A 27,459-nucleotide genomic window follows, 5' to 3' on the forward strand; every position below is an offset into this window, starting at 1 on the left:
AGGGAAGGGGACTTGATAGTTGGGGGGGTTTTCCATCTGAATGACTTAAATCGGTATGGATTTTGTTATTTTTTTAAAGAGAAGCAAAGCCCTTCTAAATGTGGAATGTGAGTACATTTTTGTTTGTTGTTATAGCTGCATCGTGTGCATGTGTATCATTGTGTTTCGTAGTAACCACAACTTAACTTATTAAATATAGGAAGTGGTCTTTATTCCTGCAGATATACCAAGGGTCTCTGTCAGCACTCTATTGTACTATTCATACTGTTGCCTACTGGGATATACAAGATCATAGCTGCATTTTAAAGTGACACTATCATCTCAATAGAAATTGAGAAAGCAAAGAGTAATCTGTTGTTTTCAGACAAAATCGCCTGCAAAATAGAGTAGAATTTAGCTCGAAAGATTCAGGTCCTATAAAGTTTCATTCACCTTCTGTGTCTTTACTGGATTTCTTGCTTTCTTAGCAGCCCTGCCTTGCTTCATGAACAAAAGGAGAAAGAAGGACACCCCGGTTATGTTTCATTATGCTTTCACTTAATTTACCTTTTATTAATGAATTGGTTAATTAATTGGTAATTAAAAAAAAAATTACTAACAGTCTGCAGTTCAAATGTGTTGGTTAACATTCTCAATTGTTACCTTATAAAGGGGAAGAAGACATATCATTAGTAAACGCTTCCCTAATACAGCAGCTTGGAAATACAATGTACAGGAGAATAAAAAGGGAAGGGAGTATCAGCTTAAACCTGAAAAGCTCAAAATTACAGCTCTCCGACGGACTCATGTTGTCACTAGTGATGGGAGAATTTGTCCTGTTTCGATTTGCCACGAATTTCCAGCAAATTCGTGAAACTGGTGAAAAATTAGCGAAACGCAGATTTTGGCGCTTGCGCCCATTAAAGTCAATGGGCCCAGCATTGAAAAAACTAAAGGCGCGGCAAATTTGCTAATTTATTCGCCAGTGGCAAAAAACGCTGATTCCCAGGGAATTCACACCTGCCGAATAAATTCGCCCATCACTAGTTGTCACTATTAAAACCATTGAGGTGGAAAAGGTAAGTCTGCTGAGTCTTCAGCTAAATACAATTCTAACTCTACCCAGTTCAGTAAAAGTGAACAGCTAAGGCTTCAAAGTCAGTGATCTAGGAATGATATCTTTGCTAAAGGCCCCATTAAATGGGACTTTTGTACAATAGGCAGAATATAATGTTGTAAGTAGTGATGGGCGAATTTATTCGCCAGGCGCGAATTTGCTGCGAATTTGCGCGATTCGCCGCCAGCGAATAAATTCGCGAAATTATTTTTTTTTTCGAAAACCGGACGCCGGCGTCAAAAACAGCGCCATTTCGCAAATTTTTCGCCGTTTCACGAAATTCGCAAATTTTTCGCCCATCACTAGTTGTAAGCACATCTCAGCTTCTTGGTCTCTGAGGTTTGGGAGTCTAGTTGTAACTGGTCTTTACATTGTACCTTTGTTAAACCACAATGATATTTTATTCCACAAATGGACCTTTAAAAGGCAACCTTGTTATGGGAGTGAATAATACAAAATATCTCAACAGGTTCCTGTCAATCCTTTGAGTTTCTAAGCTCTTGTTTATAATTTTGTTTCAAATATTTATGGAAGATATGTTTGATTCCAAGAATTCAATCATTTTCTCTTTATTAAACTCAAGTTTTTCTGGTGGTGCTTTTAAAAAAAAAACTTTTGAGGTAAAAAAACTAAAATGTTTCAAGATTTATTATACCCCGAAGCTGTTTTAAGTCAGAATCTAAAAATACTCCATCTCATCTTGTTTTACTATAATCTCAAGAATTCTGTCTTTTTTGGGCAAAATCACAAAAAAATTTTGGGTGGCAAAACATGAGAAAAATTCAGATTTTAATAAATAAACCCCCAAATTTCTTAAATGTAATATGTAACACCTGTATTTGTTTAATTTGTAAAATTGTGCAGGCAACATTCTCAGGCCATTGTACCCAGTGCTGTGGCTTCAGAAAAAAACACTTCAGCACAATGTAACTGTTTCTCCCATTCAATGTTATCTGGAGTCAGGGGTAGTGATGGGAGAATTTGGGGCATTTCGCTGCACCTAAAAATTTGCGAATTTCCAGCAAAATTACGGAAACAGTGAAAAATTGGCGAAACGGTGCCTGTGTCTCGTTTTTGGCGCCGGCATCCGTTTTTTTTATGCCGGCTTTGGTTTTTTTTACGACGGTGCAAATTCGCTGGCGGAAATTTTCGCTGGCGAATTTTCACGGCGGTTTCATGAATTTATTCGCCAGCGGTGAATCGCTGGAATTTGCAGTGAATTCGCGCCTGCCAAATACATTCGCCCATCACTAGTCAGGGGTCATGGTTCAATTTCTCCTGCATATGTGCTATTCTCATTTCTACCACTAGGTGGGATAATTTTTAGCAATTTGATCTATACAAAGCTGAAACCTTCTCCAGCTTCTAGGTGACCTGTTTTTGAAGGACAAAGGGTATCTAGGGTGTTATAGCTTCTCACCACCTCTACCAGTAGGAATTGAGTCTGCTTTTTTTACAGCACTTAAGGTTGAGTGTTAAAATCCTTTAAATAATTATTAGTTAATCTGTAGTTTCCTGGTTTCAAAACTTTCCTTCTCCTTCCCAGGTCTTCATTCAGACGGTTCCGGTACTTATTGGTTTTCATTTATACAATTGGAGAGATCAACAAGAATCCAGAGATCTTGCCTAATGTGACTTTGGGCTATCATATCTTTGACTCTTGTGACATTGCAGAAAAGTCACTGGAAGGCACATTTAGTATTCTATCAGGGACACAACAACTAATTCCAAATAACAGCTGCTGGAATAACAGAAAGGTTGTGGGGTTTATAGGAGATTTGTCTTCAATTTCTTCTCTTTGTATTGCTTGGCTTGCCGGAATCTACAGATACCCTCAGGTCTGTGTTTAAAATACATATTTTGTATTAAATAAAGCATGCTAGTCTCAATGGAGCTCTAAAACCAAAACATGAATTGATGTTAACTTACTCAGTGTGCTCAGGGGGTGAATACATTTAAACCAATTCATATTTTGAGGTCTTAGCTCTGTGTGCCCGATCAAAGTTTCTCCATGTGAATGAATAGAATGAATGGCTCAGGAACTAATCTGTAATGAAGATTGCAGTAAATAGGTCTTTCCCAAATGGCGAAACTTCTTTTAGATCCAACTGAGTTTTTTAGTTTTTTATAAGAACTTTTTCAATCTAAATGAATAAATGAAAAATGGCCCCATTGCTAGCTGCTACAGACACCAGTCCCCTGCCATATCAATACATTGAGCATTGTTCTTTCAATGACTTATATTTGGGCACTTGACCAATAAGCCCTCTTATCATTGATATCATTTAATGCAACCCCTGAGGTATCCCTGAGTTGATGACGTGGACATGTTGATTTCCAAGTGGCAGTTACCTACTTTCTTTGCTCTTTCATCATATTTATTTTCCAAAGCATAAAATATTTACATTTGAACAGAACATGTTTAGTACAATAAAATTACATAAATACATATGCCATGCAGTTTACAAATAATATATATAATTATATAAATATAAGCACAATAACTACATTATATAAGGATAATGAGCCAATAAACCCATAAAGTAAAATTAAATAACCAGACCAACATAAAACCAAACTTTGCATGGTGGATTAACAACATCAAAAAGTTTTATGATGACACCAAGTCATTAATGTTGTCCAAAAATTAAAATAGTTAAATCTGTGACAACTCTAAAATTTTAATATATACAAAAATTGGGCCTAAACCCCCCAACCCTTCTGCCCCACACTACTATGATAATGAAAATCACATAAATACGATAAACATCTGTAAAAGGCAATATTTATTCACAACAACATTCCAAAATAGAAATGTGAGTTGGAAGTACTCACATTTCTATTTTGAAATGTTGTTTTGGACTTACACCCTGGGACTGGGGTGAATTATGAGTATATCCTCCAAGATTTACTTAATATTTTTTTTGGAATTATTTTGAAGTAGTACCTATTCATATATATTTTTTGGCACAGGCAGAAACCTTATCATTATACAATATTTATTCACCACCATGCCATACTAATATGATTAAAATAACTTAAAAACAAGCAGCGCTCCACGTGTAAAGAGGGACCCCCCCTTTCAATTGCTACACCTCATGCGCTAATTAGCAGATGAGGTGAGAGTGAATCAATCAGTGGGCTTTTAGAAGATAATTTAGGATTAGCTGCATGTAAAGCAGAATGATATAACCCCCAACTCAGTGAAGGTAGCAGTAGAGAGTCTTTTGTAATCCTATATGAAATGAATCCCGAGATTTGCAGTGCGCGGCGTCCCAAAAGTGCATGCAAAATCACATAGTTCCCAAAATAGTGAATAACAGCACTATGTGGTGCCTGTGTTGCCAATGAGCGGGATTTGACACCCCAGTCAGGGAGTTAGTGGGTGTTTATGGAGGCCATGTCCATATGGGTGCTGGATATGAGTCAATATATGTGTGGGTGCGAAGTGGGCAGGTCAGGGTTGGAATCCAAATGGCAGGGAAATGGCGATGTTGCAGTCGCCATGTTAGAAACAGCAGTTCATCAGTAAGTATCTAGGAGGTCAATGGGATACCCCCAAATGCAAGCTCGCCTGCCAGTGAATAAAGATAAAATATGTTACCGACCAAGTATCCCATGCATTCAACACCACACCTCCACGTAGCCAAATTTGTCACCTGACCCTCCATGCATCCTTTGCTTATCGCATAGCAGACCTCTGAAAGGGAATCCCAACTTGGCAGGTAGGGCGCTGCACCTCAACAGCCGTTTCGCCACTAGCGTGGCTTTGTCAAGAGGCTGGAATTCCGGAAATTATCTAATATTTAAGGATAACATCATATGATCTTGGTGCTGGAAGCTGTAATACGGTTTGAATTGTATCCAATCATCCAGGAAATGGTAACATCCTGGAAGTCTCCTCTCGTTCTAAATGTTCGCCCAGTGACAGTTATATGTTTAAAGCACAAATGGGAAGTTATAAAATCGTGGACGTAGGTATGCATTGGCCCCAAGGGTAATAAAGAGGGATATCAGCAATATCTAGGTTTTAAAGATGGCTTCAAACAAACCATGGCATGGTGCTGTATACATAACAAACATACTACCAAAATACGTTTGAGTCACCGATCCCAGGTTGATCTGCTAGCCCACAGACCAAGGAGGGAAAGGATTCAAATTATTGAAGAGTGCCTGTAAACGCAATATTTATAGTAATAGAGAAAGTAAAATAAAACAAAAAAAAATAAATAGAAGGAAAAGGAAAGAAAAAATTGCAAATACAAAATACAAAACTTGTTCCAAACTTATTGGATGTGGGGCTACCTGTAAAAGTTATAATTGAGTCCAAATGGTAATCGCAAGCCCTCTCAGAGAGTATTTATCTATTCACAAAGGCTTGAAAATTCAGATGGCCATTCAGCCCCACCTCTGATCTATATGTATTGAGACTAAATATCCAAGTGGGCTCCAACTGGAGTAACTTCTTTAATTAAAGAGACCAATTAACAGTAAACAGTAAAAAGTTTAAGATGTGGTTCTTCTGATTCAATTTTTAAGGCCTTTTGCCAGCATAGCTGGTTTGAATGTGCTAAAATTTATTTTATGGAAGGGAGAAACTCTAAAATCCAATACAGAAATAGGGCCTTTGTGGTAGCCCCCATAAACCAGAAAATTAAGTTTGAAATCAAATTGGGGTTATGTTTAAAATAGGGGGGGCAATGTTTAAAAGGACATAAACTGGAGATAAAACTGAATTTTTTTAACTTTGAGCTGATAACGTCTCTTAATTTTTGCCAAATTAGAAAACATTTATTAAATTTAACAATTGATGAAGTTAGCTGTGTAGGGGTGATGTCACATAAAAGATAGTTTAACCATTTCAAAGCCATATCCGAAAGGGGGTGTTTTTGTTCAGAGGAGGGACCCCAAAATTTACAAGCTAGATAGTTAATATTTAAGAGCTCTAAGTTGTCACCTAAATTATCTATCACCTCCGCTACCCAATATTTCTAGATGGCAAACAAATTTTTATTCGAAACCGAGAGGAACGCACTTTTAATAATCATATATAGACAGTGGTCAGATATTTTCAAATTAGTTTGATTCTTTAGACTTGCCCAAGAAAGGAGATTCCGATTAACAGGATCCACAAAGTCTCGAATCAATAACGGATGTTTCTTGGAAAGAAAGAAAAAGGAAGAATAACCAGGCTTAGATATTTCCAAAGGAGTTGTATGTGCATAAAATTAGTTAATGTATGATTAAAACTATGACTAGAAAATAAAAGTTTCCAAGTGTAAAACTGAGTCCCTAAACAATGGATTAAGTTTACATTCAAGGGGAATGTATTTCCATTTCAAGTGAAGAATCTCTAGCATGTGAGTATGAGTTATGTGGAAAAGTACCAGAGAAGGAGTTGTGAATTTATCACCACCTAAGACCCATTCCATAAGGTATCTAGAAATTGAGGCCAAGTTAAAGGAGCTAACGTTTGGTAACTTTAGACCTCCTAATGCATAAGGAGCTCATAATTTAGTTAAGGCAATTTTGGGTTTCTTATCAAACCGAATAAAATAATTTAATATCACCAGGATATCAATTTAGGAAAATCAGCATCTTAAAGAGTGCAAACTTTCCCTTAAGGTGTAAGAGGGCATTCATCCATTTGTGGCAAAGTGCTAATGTTTTTTTAATAGCAGGGACAGAATTTAGTGAATAAAGTCTTTGGGAAAGAAAAGCCCTAGGTATTTAAATTGTGGATTAGGAGAATTGAGATTAAAATTTTTGAAGGGATTTTGACAATGAAGCATTAATATTCATAATTTCAGTTTTATGTGAATTAATTCTGTACCGTGACAGAGTGGATTAAAGATGTCTAATAATCAATTATTAACATTTTGTACTATTAATAACAAATCATCAGCAAAAGATAAAGACTTAAGGTGGACTTTGTTAAATTTAATACCTTTAAATGCCTCTAGTTTGTCTAAGGCTCTAATTAAAGGCTCAAGTGAATAATTAAACAAGAGCGGAGATAATGGGCACCCCAATCTAGTTCTCTTCAGAACTTTAAATGTTATGGATTTTCGAGCAAGGTTTTTACCCTCTTTACGGATTATTATCAGATTGGAAAGGGAACTGGATGGGAGTGTTTTTTCACATCATAAGATATCATTCATAATCATAATTACATAGTTACATAGTTAAATTGGGTTGAAAAAAGACAAAGTCCATCAAGTTCAACCCCTCCAAATGAAAACTCAGCATCCATACACATACCCCTCCCTACTTTTAATTAAATTCTATATACCCATACCTATATTAACTATAGAGCTTAGTATCACAATAGCCTTTGTATTATGTCTGTCCAAAAAATCATCCAAGCCATTCTTAAAGGCATTAACTGAAGCAGCATCACAATATTACATGGCAGTGCATTCCACAACCTCACTGTCCTGACTGTGAAGAACCCCCTACGTTGCTTCAAATGAAATTTCTTTTCTTCTAGTCTAAAGGGGTGGCCTCTGGTACGGTGATCCACTTTATGGGTAAAAAGGTCCCCTGCCATTTGTCTATAATGTCCTCTAATGTACTTGTAAAGTCTAATCATGTCCCCTCGCAAGCGCCTTTTTTCCAGAGAAAACAACCCCAGCCTTGGCAGTCTACCCACATAATTTAAGTCTTTCATCCCTCTAACCAATTTAGTTGCACGTCTCTGCACTCTCTCCAGCTCATTTATATCCCTCTTAAGGACTGGAGTCCAAAACTGCCCCTATACTCCAGATGAGACCTCACCAGGGACCTATAAAGAGACAGAATTATGTTTTCATCCCTTGAGTTAATGCCCTTTTTTATGCAAGTCAGAAATTTATTTGCTTTAGTAGCCACAGAATGACACTGCCCAGAATTAGACAACTTGTTATCTACAAAAACCCCTAGATCCTTCTCAATTAAGGAAACTCCCAACACACTGCCATTTAGTGTATAACTTGCATTTATCAACATTGAACCTCATTTTCCAGTTTGCTGCCCAGTTTTCCAATTTAGACAAATCACTCTGCAAAGTGGCAGCATCTTGCATGGAACCTATAGTTCTGCACAATTTAGTATCATCTGCAAAAATAGAAACAGTACTTTCAATGCCCACCTCCAGGTCATTAATAAACAAGTTGAAAAGCAAGGGACCTAGTACAGAGCCCTGCGGTACTCCACTAACAACACTGGTCCAATTAGAAAATGTTCCATTTACTACCACTCTTTGTAGTCTATCTTTTAGCCAGTGCTCTATCCAGGTACGAATACTATGTTCCAGGCCAACATTCCTTAATTTAACCAGTAACCTTTTGTGTGGCACTGTATCAAATGCTTTAGCAAAGTCTAAGTAAATCCCATCCACTGCCATCCCAGAATCGAGGTCTCTACTTACCTTCTCATAAAAAGAAATTAAGTTAGTCTGGCAAGATCTATTACACATAAAACCATGCTGGCACACACTCATAGTATTATGATTTGCTATGAAGTCCAGTATCTTATCCTTTATTAACCCTTTGAAAAGCTTTCCTATCCAACATTTAGAAAGATTAACGAATACATTGTTAGTTTTATTACATTATTTATTACATTATTATTATTATTATTAGATTAGCAAGCTTTACTTTAGAATATTGGGCAAAGACTGAATCTCTTAAAGTAAGCCAACTCTTCAAGGAGGCAGAGACTTCCTTATATTTGTTACAAGTTGATAGGGAGGATAGATAGATTAGAGTAACATTCTTTTAGCAGAATGCTAAGCCTCAAGAAGTTGTCATTAACTTTCTTCTAAGGCTTGAGTGACACTCCCCAGTCTTTCCTGTACTTCTTCACCCCTGTGACTGATGAGGAAGTCTCAAAACGTTCTCACCTTACTACCTGCCTGCTTTATCTCATTCCTTCAAAACTTCTCTGCAGTACCAATCCATTGACTAATCAAAGCCTTAACTCATCGATTTAATCTCTCACTCTCAACTGGAATCTTTCGTTCTCAACCAAAACAGGCTCTTGTCACTGAAAAATCTCTTTCTTGATCCCTCCAATCTTGATAACCTCCTACATATCTCCCTGCTACCTTTCATTTTTAAACTACTTGAGCATCTAGTCATATTAAAGTTGCCTGGCAGAATAACATTGTGGGAGTATGGGAGATGGGATCCCTAGTTTTTGAGGGATTATTTTTGTGGCAATCATAAATAAGGGATCAATTTTATGAGATGCTGATATTCCTATAAATCTTAAATTATTACGCCTGGATCAATTCTCCAAATCATCAGCCTTAAGAAAAAGTTCCAGTGTACATTTTTCCAGAGATTCAATTTTCTATAGATGGAAGAAACTATGCATTACAGTTCAGAACATTTTTTGTCATGACTTCCCAATTGCTATGAGATTTTGCTGATCTCCACTCTTTCTATAGCTTTATCAATGGATTGTTCAATGAGTGGGTCGAATAGACTTGCCACTTCAGCAGCAATTGAAGCATTTTCTTGTTCAGAGGTCCTGAGAAAGCATCTTTTTAGACTGACACAGAATTGTTAAAGATTGGTTGCTTTATGCTCTTCTTACTCTGTTTCTCATATGTTTTATCCATGAACTTGGACGACATCCTGGGAATTGACAGCAAACTGGTGAATAGCAGCAACTACTAGAGACACAAGATGAATTAAGCTCCTAAGCCTCCATTCCTACTTTCTTATTTTCAAACGATCAAAGTGTAGAATAAATCATCGAAGATTAGGAAGATTTATTATCATTTCAGCATCGGGTTCAGGGAAATCAATGTAAAAAAGCATGAACCTGTATCTTATGTTTTTTTTCACATAGATTTTTTCCCCACAATCTTTTTTTTTTTTAATCACGATTGGCTGTTTTTTTTTATTTATTTTTTTTTAAAAAAAAGCTTTACAGGTTTAAAGTAGCAAGATTTTTATTTTTGGGGGAAAAAACGGTCATAGGAACAAAAAAGTGGTGACTAAAGAAGCTTTTGAGCAACACAATTATTTTCTTGATAACTACCAAATTAAATAAAATATTTGAATGGGATAAATGTTAGCTTATGAATTGGCAGAAAACAACGTAATCGCTTTGAAAAACGCATTGTTTCATTCATGGTTACAAAGAACTGCTTATTTTTTTCATGCAAATTTTGTTTTGATTGATAAATCTCAAAAATGAATTGAATTTTAATAAATAGGCCCCTTAGAGTATATTAGGCAGATAATCAACATGTAAACTTAGTGCAAATAAGAATTTCAGTTGGTGAAACAAACCCAAATAGATCCTCACAACCTCAAGTCCTATTTCATAGATAATTGTCAGATAATTGTTCCTCACTTTGCACCTCCACCGTGTAGGCACTTTCAGGCATCACTTTTATTTTACAATTGACTTTATAAAATGATTTTCTCTTTGCTGATTTTTCTGCAGATCAGCTATGGCTCCAGAGATCCCAAGTTCAACAACAGAGCACAGTTTCCATCTTTCTACAGAACTATTCCTGATGAATTATCTGAAATCTATGCAATTGTGAGACTGATTAAGCACTTTGGCTGGAAATGGGTCGGGCTCATTGTATCTGATGATAAAACTCAGCCCTTAGCAGGCAAAAATCTGGAGAGAGAAATGAAGAAAGATGGGGTCTGTTTGGCCTTCTTTCTTAGAATTAACAGTGATTCAATGGCTTCTTCAGATTCGATGAAAATTAAAAAGACATTACGCAGTAGCTCAGCTAATGTAATAGTTATTTTAACCAGTTTAATATCTGTTGAATTTATTCTGTTCTTTTTTGCTGTCTTTGACATGCCAGAGAAAATCTGGATCGTATCTTCAACTTTCTTGAAAGTGTTAGACACAACATATCCACAAAATAGAAAAATATTTAATGGTGCTCTGGTTGTTTCCTTCCAACAAGGAGAGATTCCTGGATTTAGGGAATTTTTGCATGGTTTAAATCCATCTTTGTATGAAAACGGAATTTTCTTTCCAAATATCTCGGAGCGGTTGTCCAATTGTGATTTATCAACCACCGGACAAATCATCCCAAACAGGACAAGCATCTTCCTTCCAAAGTGTATGGAAAGTCAATTCTTTTATATGAATGATATGGAATTCAATGATACTCTCAATTTTAGAATATCTTATGGAGTTTACACTGCAGTGTACAAAATGGCTCTCGCTCTTCATAAACTGTACATCAAATATAAAGTGGCAAGTCACCACGACAGAAGGGCAAGTCTGCAAACTCATTTTAAGCAATGGCAGGTAAGCTGATTTGTGCAGCATATGGGTGGTATTTTGTAAATGTGGCATTTACTGAACTTGCATCTCGTGGCCCCCTGTATAACATTAGAGATGTCGCGAACTGTTCGCCGGCGAACTTGTTCGCGCGAACATCGGGTGTTCGCGCTCGCCGGAAGTTCGCGAACGTCGCGCGACGTTCGCCATTTTGGGTTCGCCATTGTTGGCGCTTTTTTTTGCCCTCTCACCCCAGACCAGCAGGTACATGGCAGCCAATCAGGAAGCTCTCCCCTGGACCACTCCCCTTCCCTATAAAAACCGAAGCCCTGCAGCGTTTTTTCACTCTGCCTGTGTGTGCTGAAGAGATAGTGTAGGGAGAGAGCTGCTGCCTGTTAGTGATTTCAGGGACAGTTGAAAGTTTGCTGGCTAGTAATCGTTTTGATACTGCTCTGTTATTGGAGGGACAGAAGTCTGCAGGGGTTTGAGGGACATTTAAGCTTAGGTAGCTTTGCTGGCTAGTAATCTACCTTCTACTGCAGTGCTCTGTATGTAGCTGCAGTGGGCAGCTGTCCTGCTTCTGATCTCATCTGCTGACTGCTGCAATAACAGTAGTCCTTGTAAGGACTGCTTTTATTTATTTTTTTGTTGTTTTACTACTACTACTACTACTACTACTACTACTACTACTACTATAAGAGCCCAGTGCTATTAGTCTAGCAGTGTTGGGGAGTGGGACTGGTGTGCTAATCTGCTGCTCCTAGTAGTTCAGCAGCACCAACTTTAATTTTTTTTTTTTAATATTCATTTTTTTTTTATTTTACTTTTTTTTATTTTACTACCGCTGTAGTAGTGTATAAGTTGACCTTTTAGGCATTATTTGCCCTGTAGGCATTATTTGCACACTGTTTTCTTCAACCCGCCATCGAGCTGTGTGACCTTGTTCACATTCTGTCTAAATATCCATAATATTACCGTCTCCAGAAAAAACACCGGAGTCACTTTTTTCAAGCAGCCATAATATATTTTACGTAATCCGTATCCACCGCTGTAGTAGTGTATACGTTGGCCTTGTAGGCATTATTTGCACACTGTTTTCTTCAACCCGCCATCGAGCTGTGTGACCTTGTTCCCATTCTGTCTAAATATCCATAATATTACCGTCTCCAGAAAAAACACCGGAGTCACTTTTTTCAAGCAGCATTCATATATTTTACGTAATCCGTATCCACCGCTGTAGTAGTGAATACGTTGGCCTTGTAGGCATTATTTGCACACTGTTTTCTTCAACCCGCCATCGAGCTGTGTGACCTTGTTCACATTCTGTCTAAATATCCATAATATTACCGTCTCCAGAAAAAACACCGGAGTCACTTTTTTCAAGCAGCATTCATATATTTTACGTAATCCGTATCCACCGCTGTAGTAGTGTATACGTTGGCCTTGTAGGCATTATTTGCACACTGTTTTCTTCAACCCGCCATCGAGCTGTGTGACCTTGTTCACATTCTGTCTAAATATCCATAATATTACCGTCTCCAGAAAAAACACCGGAGTCACTTTTTTCAAGCAGCATTCATATATTTTACGTAATCCGTATCCACCGCTGTAGTAGTGTATACGTTGGCCTTGTAGGCATTATTTGCACACTGTTTTCTTCAACCCGCCATCGAGCTGTGTGACCTTGTTCACATTCTGTCTAAATATCCATAATATTACCGTCTCCAGAAAAAACACCGGAGTCACTTTTTTCAAGCAGCATTCATATATTTTACGTAATCCGTATCCACCGCTGTAGTAGTGTATACGTTGGCCTTGTAGGCATTATTTGCACACTGTTTTCTTCAACCCGCCATCGAGCTGTGTGACCTTGTTCACATTCTGTCTAAATATCCATAATATTACCGTCTCCAGAAAAAACACCGGAGTCACTTTTTTCAAGCAGCCATAATATATTTTACGTAATCCGTATCCACCGCTGTAGTAGTGTATACGTTGACCTTGTAGGCATTATTTGCACACTGTTTTCTTCAACCCGCCATCGAGCTGTGTGACCTTGTTCACATTTTGTCTAAATATTGATAATATTATCGTCTCTAGAAAAACCACTTGAGTTACTTTTTTTCAAGCAGCATTCATATATTTTACGTAATCCGTATCCACCGCTGTAGTAGTGTATACGTTGACTTTGTAGGCATTATTTGCACAGTGTTTTCTTCAACCCGCCATCTAGCTGTGTGTATTATCGTTTCCAGAAAAACCAACTGAGTTTTTGTTGTTGTTGTTGTTTTTTTAAAAATAATGCCAGGCAAAGGCAGGCCGCCACGCAGAGGCCGTGCTAGGGGCCGTGCTGCTATGCAATCCTGTGGCCCTAGCAAATTGCCCAGTTTTAAAAAGCCAATGACCCTGAACTCCCAAAATGCTGAAGAGGTAGTTGACTGGCTTACACAGCACACCCCATCCTCTACCGTTTCTAACTTTACCACAACATCCTCCTCATCCTCCACTGCTATGGCCACCCCACGTAACACTTCCTCCACCACCGGTGCCCCTTCTTCACTGGGGTCAGAGGAGTTATTTTCCCATGAGTTTCTTGAACTGAGTAATGCGCAACCATTATTGCCAGAAGAAGATGAAGGAGATGAGGACCTTACACCAGATTTAATTCTGGCAGAGAACACGATAGAGATGGACATAATGAGTGATGAGGAGGAGGTCCCCGCTGCTGCTTCCTTCTGTGATGTGTCAGAAGAAATTGATGCATCTGAGGAGAATGATGATGAGGAGATTGATGTTTTGTGGGTGCCTAGTAGAAGAGAGCAAGAGGAGGGTAGTTCAGATGGAGAGACGGAGAGTCAGAGAGGCAGTAGGAGAATAAGACTTAGAAGAAGCAGGGAGGACAGCCCGCAGGGATCAGTAGGGCAACAACATGTATCGGCACCTGTGTTCAGCCGGCCAACGCACCCGCCATTGCCGCCAATACCGCCAACTCCGCCAACTTCTACTGTTACCGCCAGATCGCACACTTCCAAAAAGTCAGCAGTGTGGGATTTTTTTAATGTGTGTGCCTCTGACAAAAGCATTGTAATTTGCAATGAGTGCAGTCAGAAACTGAGCCTTGGTAAGCCCAACAGCCACATAGGTACAACTTCTATGCGAAGGCACATGAGCGGCAAGCACAAAGCACTTTGGGAGCAACACCTCAAAGGCAACAGGCAAACTAAAAGCCACACTCCTTCTGGTCCAGCATCTTACTGCTCTACCTCTGCTCTCCTTGACCCGTCTGAACCACCCTCCACTCCGCCTTCCACCTTGACCACCTGTTCCCATTCCCAGTCATCTGCCACCAGCCAAGTTTCTGTGAAGGCCATGTTTGAGCGTAAGAAGCCAATGTCTGACTGTCACCCCCTTGCCCGGCGTCTGACAGCTGGCTTGTCTGCACTCTTAGCCCGCCAGCTTTTACCATACCAGCTGGTGGACTCTGAGGCCTTCCGCAAATTTGTAGCAATTGGGACACCGCAGTGGAAGGTACCCAGCCGCAATTTTTTTTCTAAAAAGGGAATACCACACCTGTACCAACATGTGCAGAGCCAAGTTACCGCATCTCTGTCACTTAGTGTTGGGCCAAAGGTCCATATGACTACTGACGCATGGTCCTCCAAGCATGGTCAGGGCAGGTATGTCACCTACACTGCCCACTGGGTGAACTTGGTAATGGCTGGGAAGCAGGGAATGGGTAGCTCAACAACAACAGTGGAGTTGGTGTCACCGCCACGGATTGCACGCGGTTCTGCCACCACCTCTACTCCTCCATCGCTCTCTACCTCGTCTTCTTCTTCTTCTTACTCTGCTGCTGGGTCCTCCTCCTCCACACCTGTGCACCCCCAGCTCCCCCTAGGCTATTCGACGTGCCAGGTACGCCGTTGTCACGCTGTCTTGGGGATGACGTGCCTGGAAAGCAAAAACCATACCGGATCTGTACTCCTGTCATCTCTGCAGTCACAGGCCGATCGGTGGCTGACCCCACACCAACTGCAGATCGGAAAAGTGGTGTGTGACAATGGAAGCAATCTGTTGGCAGCGTTGAGACTAGGCAATTTAACACATGTGCCCTGCATGGCACATGTGTTAAATTTAATAGTCCAACGTTTTGTCTCCAAGTACCCAGGATTCCAGGACGTTCTCACCCAGTCCAGAAAGGTGTCGGCCCATTTCAGACGTTCCTACACAGCCATGGCACGCCTTGCTGACATTCAGCAGCGCTACAACATGCCAGTCAGGCGTTTGATTTCTGACAGCCAGACTCGCTGGAATTCAACGCTCCTTATGTTGGAACGTCTGCTGCAACAACAAAGGGCCGTCAACGAGTACCTTTTTGAACTGGGTGGTAGGACTGGATCTGCACAGCTGGGGATTTTTTTCCCCCGTTACTGGGTGCTTATGCGCGATGCCTGCAGGCTCATGCGACCTTTTGAAGAGGTGACAAATATGGTCAGTCGCACCGAAGGCACCATCAGCGACCTAATACCCTTCGCTTTCTTCCTGGAGCGTGCCGTGCGACGAGTGACAGATGAGGCTGTAGACCAGCGTGACGAGGAGCTGGAAGCACACGATTTCTGGTCGGAATCACCAGAACGAACCCAGGCACCTGCTGCAACGCAGGGAGAGGTGCCAGAAGTGGAGTCAGAGGAGGAAGGTGGCTTTGTGGAGGAGGAGGAGGAGGACCAACAGGAGCAGGCTTCCCAGGGGGCTAGTGGTGACCTTTTGGGGACCCCTGGTCTTGTACGTGGCTGGGGGGAGGAGACCGTGGATGATGCAGTCCTTGATAATGAGGAAGCGGAGATGGATAGCTCTGCATCCAACCTTGTGAGAATGGGGTCTTTCATGCTGTCATGCCTGTTGAAGGACCCCCGTATCAAGAGGCTTAAGGAGAAGGACCTGTACTGGGTCGCAACGCTACTAGACCCTCGGTACAAGCATAAAGTGTCAGAAATGTTACCAACATACCACAAGTCCGAAAAGATGCGGCATTTACAAACCAGCCTGCAAAACATGTTGTACAATGCTTTTAAGGGTGATGTCACTTCAGGAACTCATCAACATTCCAGGGGCAGAGGTGCCAGTAATCCTGCCACGAGCACACCTGCAAGGACAAAGCCCTTTGGCCAGTCTGTAACGTCAGACATGCAAATGTTTTTCTGTCCAAGGCAGCGCCACAACCCTTCTGGATCCACCCTCAAAGAACGCCTCGACCGGCAGGTAGCGGACTACCTGGCATTAACTGCAGATATCGACACTCTGAGGAGCGATGAACCCCTGGACTACTGGGTGCGCAGGCTTGATCTGTGGCCAGAGCTGTCACAATTTGCCATGAACCTCTTGTCTTGCCCAGCCTCAAGTGTGCTCTCAGAAAGGACCTTCAGTGCAGCAGGAGGGATTGTAACTGAGAAGAGAACTCGCCTAGGTCACAAAAGTGTCGATTACCTGACCTTTATTAAAATGAATGAGGGGTGGATCTCGGAGGGTTACTGCACGCCGGAAGACTTGTTCTGACTTCTATGCAGCTGTCCTTCTCTTCAAGCCTCATGACTCCACACACAGCTGTCCTTTAGCGTCCTCCTCCTCCCTCCGCCACCGTTACAAACTAGGGTGCAAACCCTACTGGTTTAATTTTTTCTGGCCTCTGTGCTTCAGTGGCTGCAACCAAAAAAACTGGGCAAACAATGTCTACAAGGTCAACGTATGGCAAAAAATGACTATTTTCAGCATTTATATGGCATATTTTTTCTGGCAACTGTGCTTCAGTGGCTGCATCCAAAAAAATGCATATTTTCTGCATTTATATGGCATAATTTTTCTGGCCTCTGTGCTTCAGTGGCTGCAACCAAAAAAATGCATATTTTCTGCCTTTATATGGCATAATTTTTCTGGCCTCTGTGCTTCAGTGGCTGCAACCAAAAAAATTTATATTTTCAGCATTTATATGGCATAATTTTTCTGGCAACTGTGCTTCAGTGGCTGCGACCAAAAAAATGACTATTTTCAGCATTTATATGGCATATTTTTTCTGGCCTCTGTGCTTCAGTGGCTGCGGCCAAAAAAACTGGGCAAACAATGCCTACAAGGTCAACGACGTTGACCTTGTAGGCATTGTTTGCCCAGTTTTTTTGGCCGCAGCCACTGAAGCACAGAGGCCAGAAAAAATATGCCATATAAATGCTGAAAATAGTCATTTTTTGCCATACGTTGACTCAACGTATATGGCAAAAAATGACTATTTTCAGCATTTATATGGCATATTTTTTCTGGCAACTGTGCTTCAGTGGCTGCGACCAAAAAAATGCATATTTTCTGCATTTATATGGCATAATTTTTCTGGCCTCTGTGCTTCAGTGGCTGCAACCAAAAAAATTTATATTTTCAGCATTTATATGGCATAATTTTTCTGTCAACTGTGCTTCAGTGGCTGCGACCAAAAAAATGCATGTTTTCTGCATTTATATGGCATAATTTTTCTGGCCTCTGTGCTTCAGTGGCTGCAACCAAAAAAGTTTATATTTTCAGCATTTATATGGCATAATTTTTCTGTCAACTGTGCTTCAGTGGCTGCGACCAAAAAAATGCATATTTTCTGCATTTATATGGCATAATTTTTCTGGCCTCTGTGCTTCAGTGGCTGCAACCAAAAAAATTTATATTTTCAGCATTTATATGGCATAATTTTTCTGGCAACTGTGCTTCAGTGGCTGCGTCCAAAAAAACTGGGCAAACAATGTCTACAAGGTCAACGTATGGCGAAAAATGACTATTTTCAGCATTTATATGGCATATTTTTTCTGGCAACTGTGCTTCAGTGGCTGCGTCCAAAAAAACTGGGCAAACAATGCCTACAAGGTCAACGTATGGCAGTTGTTTAAAGAGAACAGTAGATTACTAGCCAGCAAAGCTACCTAAGCTAAAATGTCCCTCAAATCCCTGCAGACTTCTGTCCCTCCAATACAGAGCAGTATCAAGCAGATTACTAGCCAGCAAACTTACTATCATCTGTCCCTGAAATCACTAACAGCTCTCCCCCTACACTATCTCTTCCAAGCACACACAGGCAGATTTTTCAGATACATTTTTGCCCTTGATCCCCCTCTGGCATGCCACTGTCCAGGTCGTTGCACCCTTTAAACAACTTTAAAATCATTTTTCTGGCCAGAAATGTCTTTTCTAGATGTTAAAGTTCGCCTTCCCATTGAAGTCTATGGGGTTCGCGAACCGTTCGCGAACCGCTCGCGTTTTTGCGCAAGTTCGCGAATATGTTCGCGAACTTTTTTTCCGACGTTCGCTACATCCCTATATAACATAAATAAAAAAAACGTATCTTTTGTTTACAATTATGCAAATACCTCCTAGATTAACTATATAATATCCTGTTTTAAAAATATGTGCCTTTATATGGTCATGGAACTCTTTAGTAACTCATAATATCCTTATATTATACAGCAGTGGATACATTTTTCACTATATCATATGTGATGTCTAACTTTACTTTTAAATAATTAAGTTCACTTTAGGGAATCTAATGGCCAGTCAAAACAAGGGCCAGAGTAAATGGAATTTTGCTCCAGTTTCACAGGCATAAATCACTTAAAACATCAAAAATGATCCTGTAACTCAAAAATCATTAAAAAACACTTATTTTATTCAAAATACATATTAAAAAAATGTGTACCTTCCGATACATATTCAAAGGTAATTATGATTTATTACAGCAGTCACAGACAAAAAAACCCACAAGCATACCTCCCAACATTTTGAAAACAGAAAGAGGGACAAAAAGACTTGCCCCACGGAGCATGGTAATTTTTTTACCACACCCATTTTGTGGCCCCCTAATTACCATGTTCATTTTACAAAATTTGGCAGGTTATGAAAGTTTGAACACATTTCTGTAGTTTTCTGTGTTATTGATGTTTTGCTAATCAATGTCCTTTAAGCTGCAAGTCACAGCTTCCCCAAGAGACCTGCTTATCTTAAATAGTTACAATTGTTTCTTTGCTCATCTTAAATAGTTAAAAATTGTTTCTTTGCTTATCTTAAATTGTTACACATCTATCTTAAATAAATCTAGACAAAACTTGAACAATTTAACAAAAACAACAGTGGCTCTCAAACAAAAATGGCTTTGCTGTATTAATCGTTAAAATCTCTTTTAAAAACTCAAACTTCAACTTGCTTAAACGCTAAAATGATGCTTACCATTGACTTTTTATAGAATCTTGACAGGTTATAGATGGCAAAGTTTTCCAATTAAATCCTTGAATTTTTAATATGTGATAAATCTTATAAACTTGGGTTTTAAAAACTAGATTGTGAACAAATTTCTTGAATCAAGTCAGAATCTTTTGAAAATTTTGAATTTTAAGATTACTTTTCTAGGTTGAGGGGGAAAAATAGATTTTTTCTCTCTAATAGACTACAACATATTCTTTGATGGTTCTTCAACCATATAAAAAGTCATGGGCTATTTGTCAGTGTTTCTTCATAGTGTTACAAATACCATAATTGCAAATAAATACATAAATATATTTAGACAAACTTGAACAAACTGCAGAAAAAAAGAGCTCTCAAACAAAAAAATCTTTGCTGTATTTTTTAATGATACTTTAAAATCTCTTTTAAATAACTCAAAACTCAACTTGTTTTAATGCTGAAAAGGTGTTTACCATTGACTGGTTATAGAATCCTGACAGGTCTTAGGTGACCTTGCAAAGTTTTCCAATTGAATTCTTGAATTTTTATTATGTGATAAACCTTATAAACTCAGGCTTTAAAAATTAGATTGTGAACACAGTTCTTGAATCAAAACAAAATTGTGATCTTGAATTTTAATATTTATTTTCTAGGTCAAGGGGCCGAAATAGTTTTTTTCCCACAATTTTGCTTTTTTTCCCCTCAAGTACTAACTTTTTAAAGAAAATTACAATCCAATTCATGGTTGCAAGACTATTAATGGTTGCGTTTTCTCATTGAAGAAAAGTCACAAACAAGTGCAAATCACATTGTTTCATTCATTTTTAGTGAGGCTGAAAATCCCCAATGTTTTGATTGACTGCAAAACAAATAATGATGTTAGACACAACCCCCATTGACTTTTATACAAACTTGACTTTTCACTTTTTTTTTTATTTGATGAATTGCAACTATTCAAGGTTCCAAAGAAAATTCATATATATGTATGTATGGATTTGCATTTTTCTTTGTGTTATCTTTTCCTCAGATCAATTAAGGAGTCGCCCAGAACATGTCATATTTGGTGTAACCTTCCATGAGTATTCCCATTAGAAATATCTTGTATATCCTATAACAAATATACCTGGGTTTTGTCTGACCTCTTCAAGGACTACTGTGTTTGTTACCTTGTCCCAGAAAGGAATATCCTTGGGACAATTCCAGAACCTGTAGATCACAATGTTACTTCTTCTGCTACTCATGTTCAGGTGGAGAAGGTCTATTTGGTAAAAGCTTATAGAGTTAGGCTGATGTCTGGTACTGACCCAGTAAAGTGTTATATATGTTTTATGATTTTTCTTTTTGTTCACACAAATTATTTTATTGTCAAGCCATCTTTTCTACTATGTTTTTATACTGCCATCTCTTAAAATCAGAACATTTCTTTCTTTGGGAATTGAGATTGGTCTATTGAGTTTAGTAGTTTATCTGTAGGAGGCGGTAATTAAACACCCACAGACACTGTGCTCTGCACCGAATGCCCAATTGTTTATCATGATTGTAGTGCAGAGTGCAGCCTTAATACATGTGTGTCTGCACAAAAAATAAAAAAAATAGAAAAGCTAATGTCAGTATGTACATCTCATAATGATCTCCAGATTCCTGGTGGTTGTTCCACCTTCACCCATTGTTTAGATTGGGGTAAGGAAATGGAAAAATAGGGTCGAATATAGGGGCTGTATAACCTGCAACCTGTTTACATACCATTTATTATTATCCCTACCCTAAGGTAAAAAGGTTGAGAGAAATAAAGATATGCATCTATTTTATATATTTATAACACACAGGTTGACCATGACAGGCCTTTATTAATGAATATATTTACTTCTAGTTAAATGCTATGATGCAGAGTAAAGATTTTGAAATGATTACTGGTGACAAGATACATTGGAAATTTGAACAAGACCCATCAAATCGTTATGAACTTCTGAAATGTTTTTTCTCAAAAGAAGGAGGTGTCCAAGTTGTTAAGGTTGGGAGCGTTGATACAACTAAATCTGCTGCACATCTGCTTCACATTGATGAAAGTGCTGATCTCTGGGGTCCTTACTTTACAAAGGTAAAATGGAACATGACAACTTGTTTTTTTTATTTTTTATTTATCAAACGTTTATTGACATGTAAATAATTTAAGAAAACAGCAAAGCATCAATTATTCACATCATACAAATCTTTTCAATATTTGCAGTCCTCCACACATGTTGTAGACGTATTCAAGACACATAGTCAAAGGAGGAAAAATACAAGTTATACCACAACTTGTTTTATCCTCTTACCTTCTAGGACAAAACAGCCTATAGTGATAAATGCCTTAGATGCTGATCTAGTCCTGCTATGATGGATGAGCAGAGGTAGAAAAAGAGCAAATAAGTAGGCAATATTATATAGGAAGTAATGATCTAACTATACAAAGTTGACTACTGGTCTAGTAACCCCTACAGCCATTCAGCAGGTAGAATCAACTTGTTTCTATAGGAGACAAGACCTGGGGAACCTCTTAACACATTACCCTGAAAAGTCTTGAAATCTATTGACCAGACAAAGTAGAAATAAATAACATATTATAAGTAATCAATAGTAAGTACAGTATGAAAAGTGCAATTTTGGACACAAATCATTATGTTTTTGTAACCACAATGCATATTTTTGCCATAATTCCAGTAGTGTTGTGGCCACACTCTCCCATTCAAATGTGTAGTCATTGCACTGTTTCGCCAAAATCACTTTATTTTCAGAACTTGAAAATGCAGCCTTAACTCTTTAATTAAACAATAGACGTCAGATGCTCCCGTAAAGGGTATTGAGATCTAGTGATCATCAAATACCCATGGCTGTATCTTCAGGCCTCACTAGCTTCAAAAAATTAGGAAGTTTCAGCAAATAAAATCTAACTGATGCAAAAGTACTCAAATCAATGACTTGGGGCACATTTACTATTGGTCGAATATCGAGGGTTTATTAACCCTCGATATTCGACCATCGAAGTAAAATCCTTTGACTTCGAATATCGAAGTTGAAGGATTTACCGCAATTAGTTTGATCGAACGATCGAAGGAAAAATCCATTGATCGAAGTCGTAGTCGAAGGTTGAAGTAGCTAATTCGAAGGTCGAAGTAGCCAAAAAAAACTTCGAAATTCGAAGTTTTTTTCATTCAAATCCTTCACTCGAGCTTAGTAAATGTGCCCCCTAATGTCCAGAGGACGACACTTATGCATCATATAAAATTGGATTGGGGTGGAAATGAAATATAACTTATTGTATATTGAAGCAACTGAGAAGTTCCAGTCTATTTCTTTGGTTAAAACTCCAATGGGGTTGTAAAAACAAACAAAGCAATGATACAAATAACACGCAAAATGTGATCAATGCACAATCCCAGTGCCGTGTTCTACCAGTAATTTATGCATCACAAGCTGCATACATGTTACTTCTGTATCAGTCGGGATTCATATAAAATGTAATGTTTGACTGTGCACATTCTTCCATTGTAGAGCAAATACAGTATACGTTGATTTTTTTTTAATTGTATAATTTTTATAATAATAATCTTTATTCGTGATAATAAAAGTGCTAGGGAACCATATCTACATTAAGGTAAGACCTATATGCTAGTCCTAACTATTTATGTCTGGTTGTATTTCTCTTAGGCTTGTATTGAATTTCTTTTGGAATAGCGGAAAGAGGTAAAGATTTAGGATGAAATATAGGTTTCATGAGTTCGCTTTTGTAATTTATATATTCTCAAGTAGTGATGGGCGAATTTATTCGCCAGGCGCGAATTCGCGCGATTCGCCGCCAGCGAATAAATTCGCCCCAAAAAATTCAACGGCTTCAAAAAAACGGGCGCCGGCGTAAAAAAAAACGGGCGCCGGCTTAAAAAAAAACGGGCACCGGCATAAAAAAATGTTTCGCGAATTTCACGGGAAATTCGCAAATCGAAACGGCGCAAATTCGCCCATCACTATTCTCAAGCCATGGATTTGCAGGAAAATATGAAGCCTTGGCAAATGTGAATTGATTAGTCCATTTTTTGTGTATGTGTAGACATATTGGGTGCTATTTCAGTTTCTGTTGCTGCATTCCTTTTTATCATTCACTTTGCAATGATATTGTGTATTGTGTTCCTCTTCTGTTCTTTATCTTTTTTTCCTATAAATATTCTAAAAGACTCTGCTGTTCAGAATAATAGGGGAATTGTATTTTAATGGCAAAAAGTACCACTATACCTTTAGAGATAATGCATTGTTGATTAATGGAATTAAAAAAATGTTATATGTATATTATGTGTATATTATATGTTTTATATTTTTCTATTTGGTCACATAGTTTCCCCAATCTCTTTGTAATGAACCTTGTGTGCCAGGATACAGGAAATCTAAAATCGAAGGGCGACCTCCCTGCTGTTATCAATGTGTGCTGTGTTCAGAAGGAGAAATGTCCAACACAACAGGTACGTTGTAATGCAAAGTTAGGGTATTTTATTATCCTAATTGTATCCTTTATATCACAACATGGTATGGCTTGTATGATAAATCAAGTTTAACAGTGATAAACTATAAATGGTGGTGCAAAGACCCAGATTTTTAGAAACTTGGAGACTCTGTAAATAAGGATGATTCATGTTCCCTATTACCGCTGTTACCTAGGATATGTGATATAACAAGGGGAAGGTGGCACTAAAGAAACCCAGACTAGTGATGTGCGACCAGCCTGATACCCGCGGGTCGGGAAAAGTCAGTCCCACACATCACTAACCCAGACCCTTGAAGGCCTGTTTATTGAAGGTCAAATTTTTGTGGTTTTAGAGGTTTTCAAAACCATGACTAAACTCATAAACTCTGAAACCACGAATGCCATGGAATTTATTAAAATATGCAAATAAAAAAAGTATGAACGGAAATTAGGCTGAACCATCTGAAAAAAAAAATAACCAAAACCTCTAAAAGTTCGAGTCTTTTGGACAATTCCTGGTGAAAAAAAATCAGACAACCTCTAAAGGTCTGAATTGTTTCCAAATGGTCCAAAAGGATCAGGGTAGCTCCCATGGACTTCTGTAGGACCTCGACAACTTTTACATGGCAAAGTTTTGTATTGGTTTTCGTGGTAATACATCTCAAATTTTTAGAGTTTTTTTTTAAATAGAAAAACCACAAATATTTAGAGATTTGTAAAAAAACAACAAAATTTGATTGTTAGTTAAAAGGCCCCTTAGCTTGGAGTCTATGAGACATTTTCTCAAATTACTTCAATCCCCTCCTTAACTCTTTGGAAATGGCTGGGGTTATGACTTTCTTCTGAGGCTACACGTTTTTATTGTGCCAGTACTGATAAAATTACAATTATAATTTGGCATTTTTGGAGGGATAGAAGCTAAGACCTATCTCTCTTTGACCCAAGACCCATCTAAGATTCATCTCTCTATGGAGGTCTCAATTGGGCTTTCTTCCCTATCCAATGGGAAAAGCCCACAATTGCTAAACAAATCTCCTCCTCTTCACTGTTAGATTTATTTGTCCCTTTTCTTTATATGCTATGTTGGTGTGATGAAAAGTTGTGGTAAGGTGTATCTGTCTATTAGAACTATTTAGGTAAGAGTAGGGCATCACTTTTAGAGTTTTAAATACTCATGATATATAACAGTCTTCGTTTTACAAAAGCTGACATTTTATAGGTTACAGATGGTTTAGCTCAACAATTATACCAGTGTGATTCTCTTTGTAATATTAAAATGTTTCCTTATTTTTGTTTATTTTGAAATGCTAGATGCACAGAGCTGTATGAAATGTTCTGAATATGAAAAGTCTAACAAAGAGAGAAATGGCTGCATTCCAAAGAATATAAACTTCCTGTCTTACAAAGATCAATTAGGCGCTACTTTATCCTCCATTGCCGTGATGTGTTCTATCATTTGTGGTGTAATTCTAGGAATCTTTATAAAGTACCGTGAGACTCCAACTGTGAGAGCCAACAACCGAAATCTCAGCTGTCTCCTCCTCATCTCTCTCATGTTGTGTTTCCTTTGCACCTTATTATTCATTGGGCGCCCAACCAAGATATGTTGTCTCCTCCGACAAGTAACATTTGGGATTGTATTTACTATTTCTGTGTCATCTGTGTTGGCTAAAACTCTCACAGTTATTATTGCGTTCAATGCCACAAAGCCTGGGAGCAAGCTGAAGAAGTATGTAGGAACCAAACAGTCTGTCACACTAGTCATTGCAGTTTCTTTGGGTGAGACCATCATCTCTGCTTTGTGGGTGGTTATCAGTCCTCCACTTGCAGAGGCTGATACGTTATCTGATCAAGACTATATCTTTTTACAGTGTAATGAAGGGTCTGACTTTTTCTTCTTCTGTATAATTGGATATATAGGGACTTTGGCCCTACTAAGTTTCATTGCTGCATTTCTAGCCAAGGATTTCCCTGACCGATTTAATGAGGCTAAAAACATCACTTTCAGTATGTTGGTGTTCTGTAGTGTGTGGGTGACATTTGTCCCAGCATACCTGAGCAGTAAGGGGAGTAGAATGGTGGCAGTTGAAATATTTGCCATTTTATCCTCTAGTTCTGGAATATTAGGCTGTATATTCATTCCCAAATGCTACATTATATTTCTTAGGCCTGAATTGAACACAAAGGACACAATTGTTAGAAAATGATAAAAGAGTGAATAGATGGTAGTAAAATAGTTACATACTTAAATCTGGTTGAAAAAAGACCAAAGTCCATCAAGTTCAACCCCTCCAAATGAAACCCAGCATCCATACATACACACACTGACACTCATCCCTCCATAAACTCACATAAACAATATAGATTTCAGTATAACAGTAACCTATGATATTATTCTTGTCCAAAAAAAGTACCTCTTAAAAGCATTAACAGAATCAGCCATCACAACATCAATGGGCTTGACATTAGCCCTCACTGTGAAAACCCCCTACTCTGCTTCAAATGAAATTCATTTTCCTTTCTCTGGTGCGGTGATCCTATTTATGGGGAAAAAAAAGTCCCCTGCTATTTGTCTATAATGTCCTCCAATGTACTTAGTGTAATCATACCCCTTGTTAACACCTACTGAGAAAACAACCCCATCATTGACAGTCTACCCTCATAATTTAAGTCTTCCCTCTCTCTAACCAGTTTAGTTGCACTTAGTCTCTGCACTCTCTCCAGCTCATTTATATCCCTCTTAAGGACTGGAGTCCAAAACTGCCCCCATACTCCAGATGAGGCCTCACCAGGGACCTATAAAGAGACATAATTATGTTTTCATCCCTTGAGTTTATGCCCTTTTTTATGCAAGACAGAACTTGTTTTAGTAGCCACAGAATGACACTGCCCAGAATTATACAACTTGTTATGTACAAAGGATAAGTAAACATTTAAAATAAGTGAATGTAAAATTCTGGTTAGGAAAAAAATAAGAAACCTTACTCAAATCTTTCCTAACCAGATAAACATCAGACCAGCTTTCTTTCTCCTGACAACCTCCTTGACTACTTAGTGGTCAGCCTGACCAGAAAATGACCAGCAGGTGGCACTGTTCTAACAAAATTCATTCATGTTAACTGTACATATAACCTTTGATATCTTGGAATTTAAAAAAAAAAAAAAATAAATAATCAATGTACATTGCAAAAGTGCTTAGAATATCCCCCTCATCAATTTTACATTCACTTATTTCTAAGGTTTACTTAGCCTTTAAGGAAACCCCCAACACACTGCCATTTATTGTATAACTTACATTTATATTATTTTTGCCAAAGTGCATAACCTTGTGTTTATCAACATTGAACTTCATTTTCCTGCCCAGTTTTGCTGCCCAGTTTTT

At 38.5% G+C, this 27,459-nt stretch overlaps 1 protein-coding gene across 1 annotated transcript; it reads left to right on the plus strand.

Annotated features, from left to right (window-relative positions):
• The first annotated feature begins 9,699 nt into the window (after positions 1-9,699).
• Positions 9,700-26,284, plus strand: LOC108716279 (vomeronasal type-2 receptor 116). Its single transcript, XM_041563830.1, has 6 exons — positions 9,700-9,738; positions 10,538-11,371; positions 20,734-20,850; positions 21,456-21,683; positions 23,952-24,075; positions 25,389-26,284. Exons 1-6 carry the CDS (start codon positions 9,700-9,702, stop codon positions 26,282-26,284), a joined length of 2,238 nt encoding a protein of 745 aa, XP_041419764.1.
• The last annotated feature ends 1,175 nt before the right edge of the window (positions 26,285-27,459 follow it).

The sequence above is a fragment of the Xenopus laevis genome, chromosome 5L (assembly GCF_017654675.1).
Source record: "Xenopus laevis strain J_2021 chromosome 5L, Xenopus_laevis_v10.1, whole genome shotgun sequence".
Taxonomy (NCBI): domain Eukaryota; kingdom Metazoa; phylum Chordata; class Amphibia; order Anura; family Pipidae; genus Xenopus; species Xenopus laevis.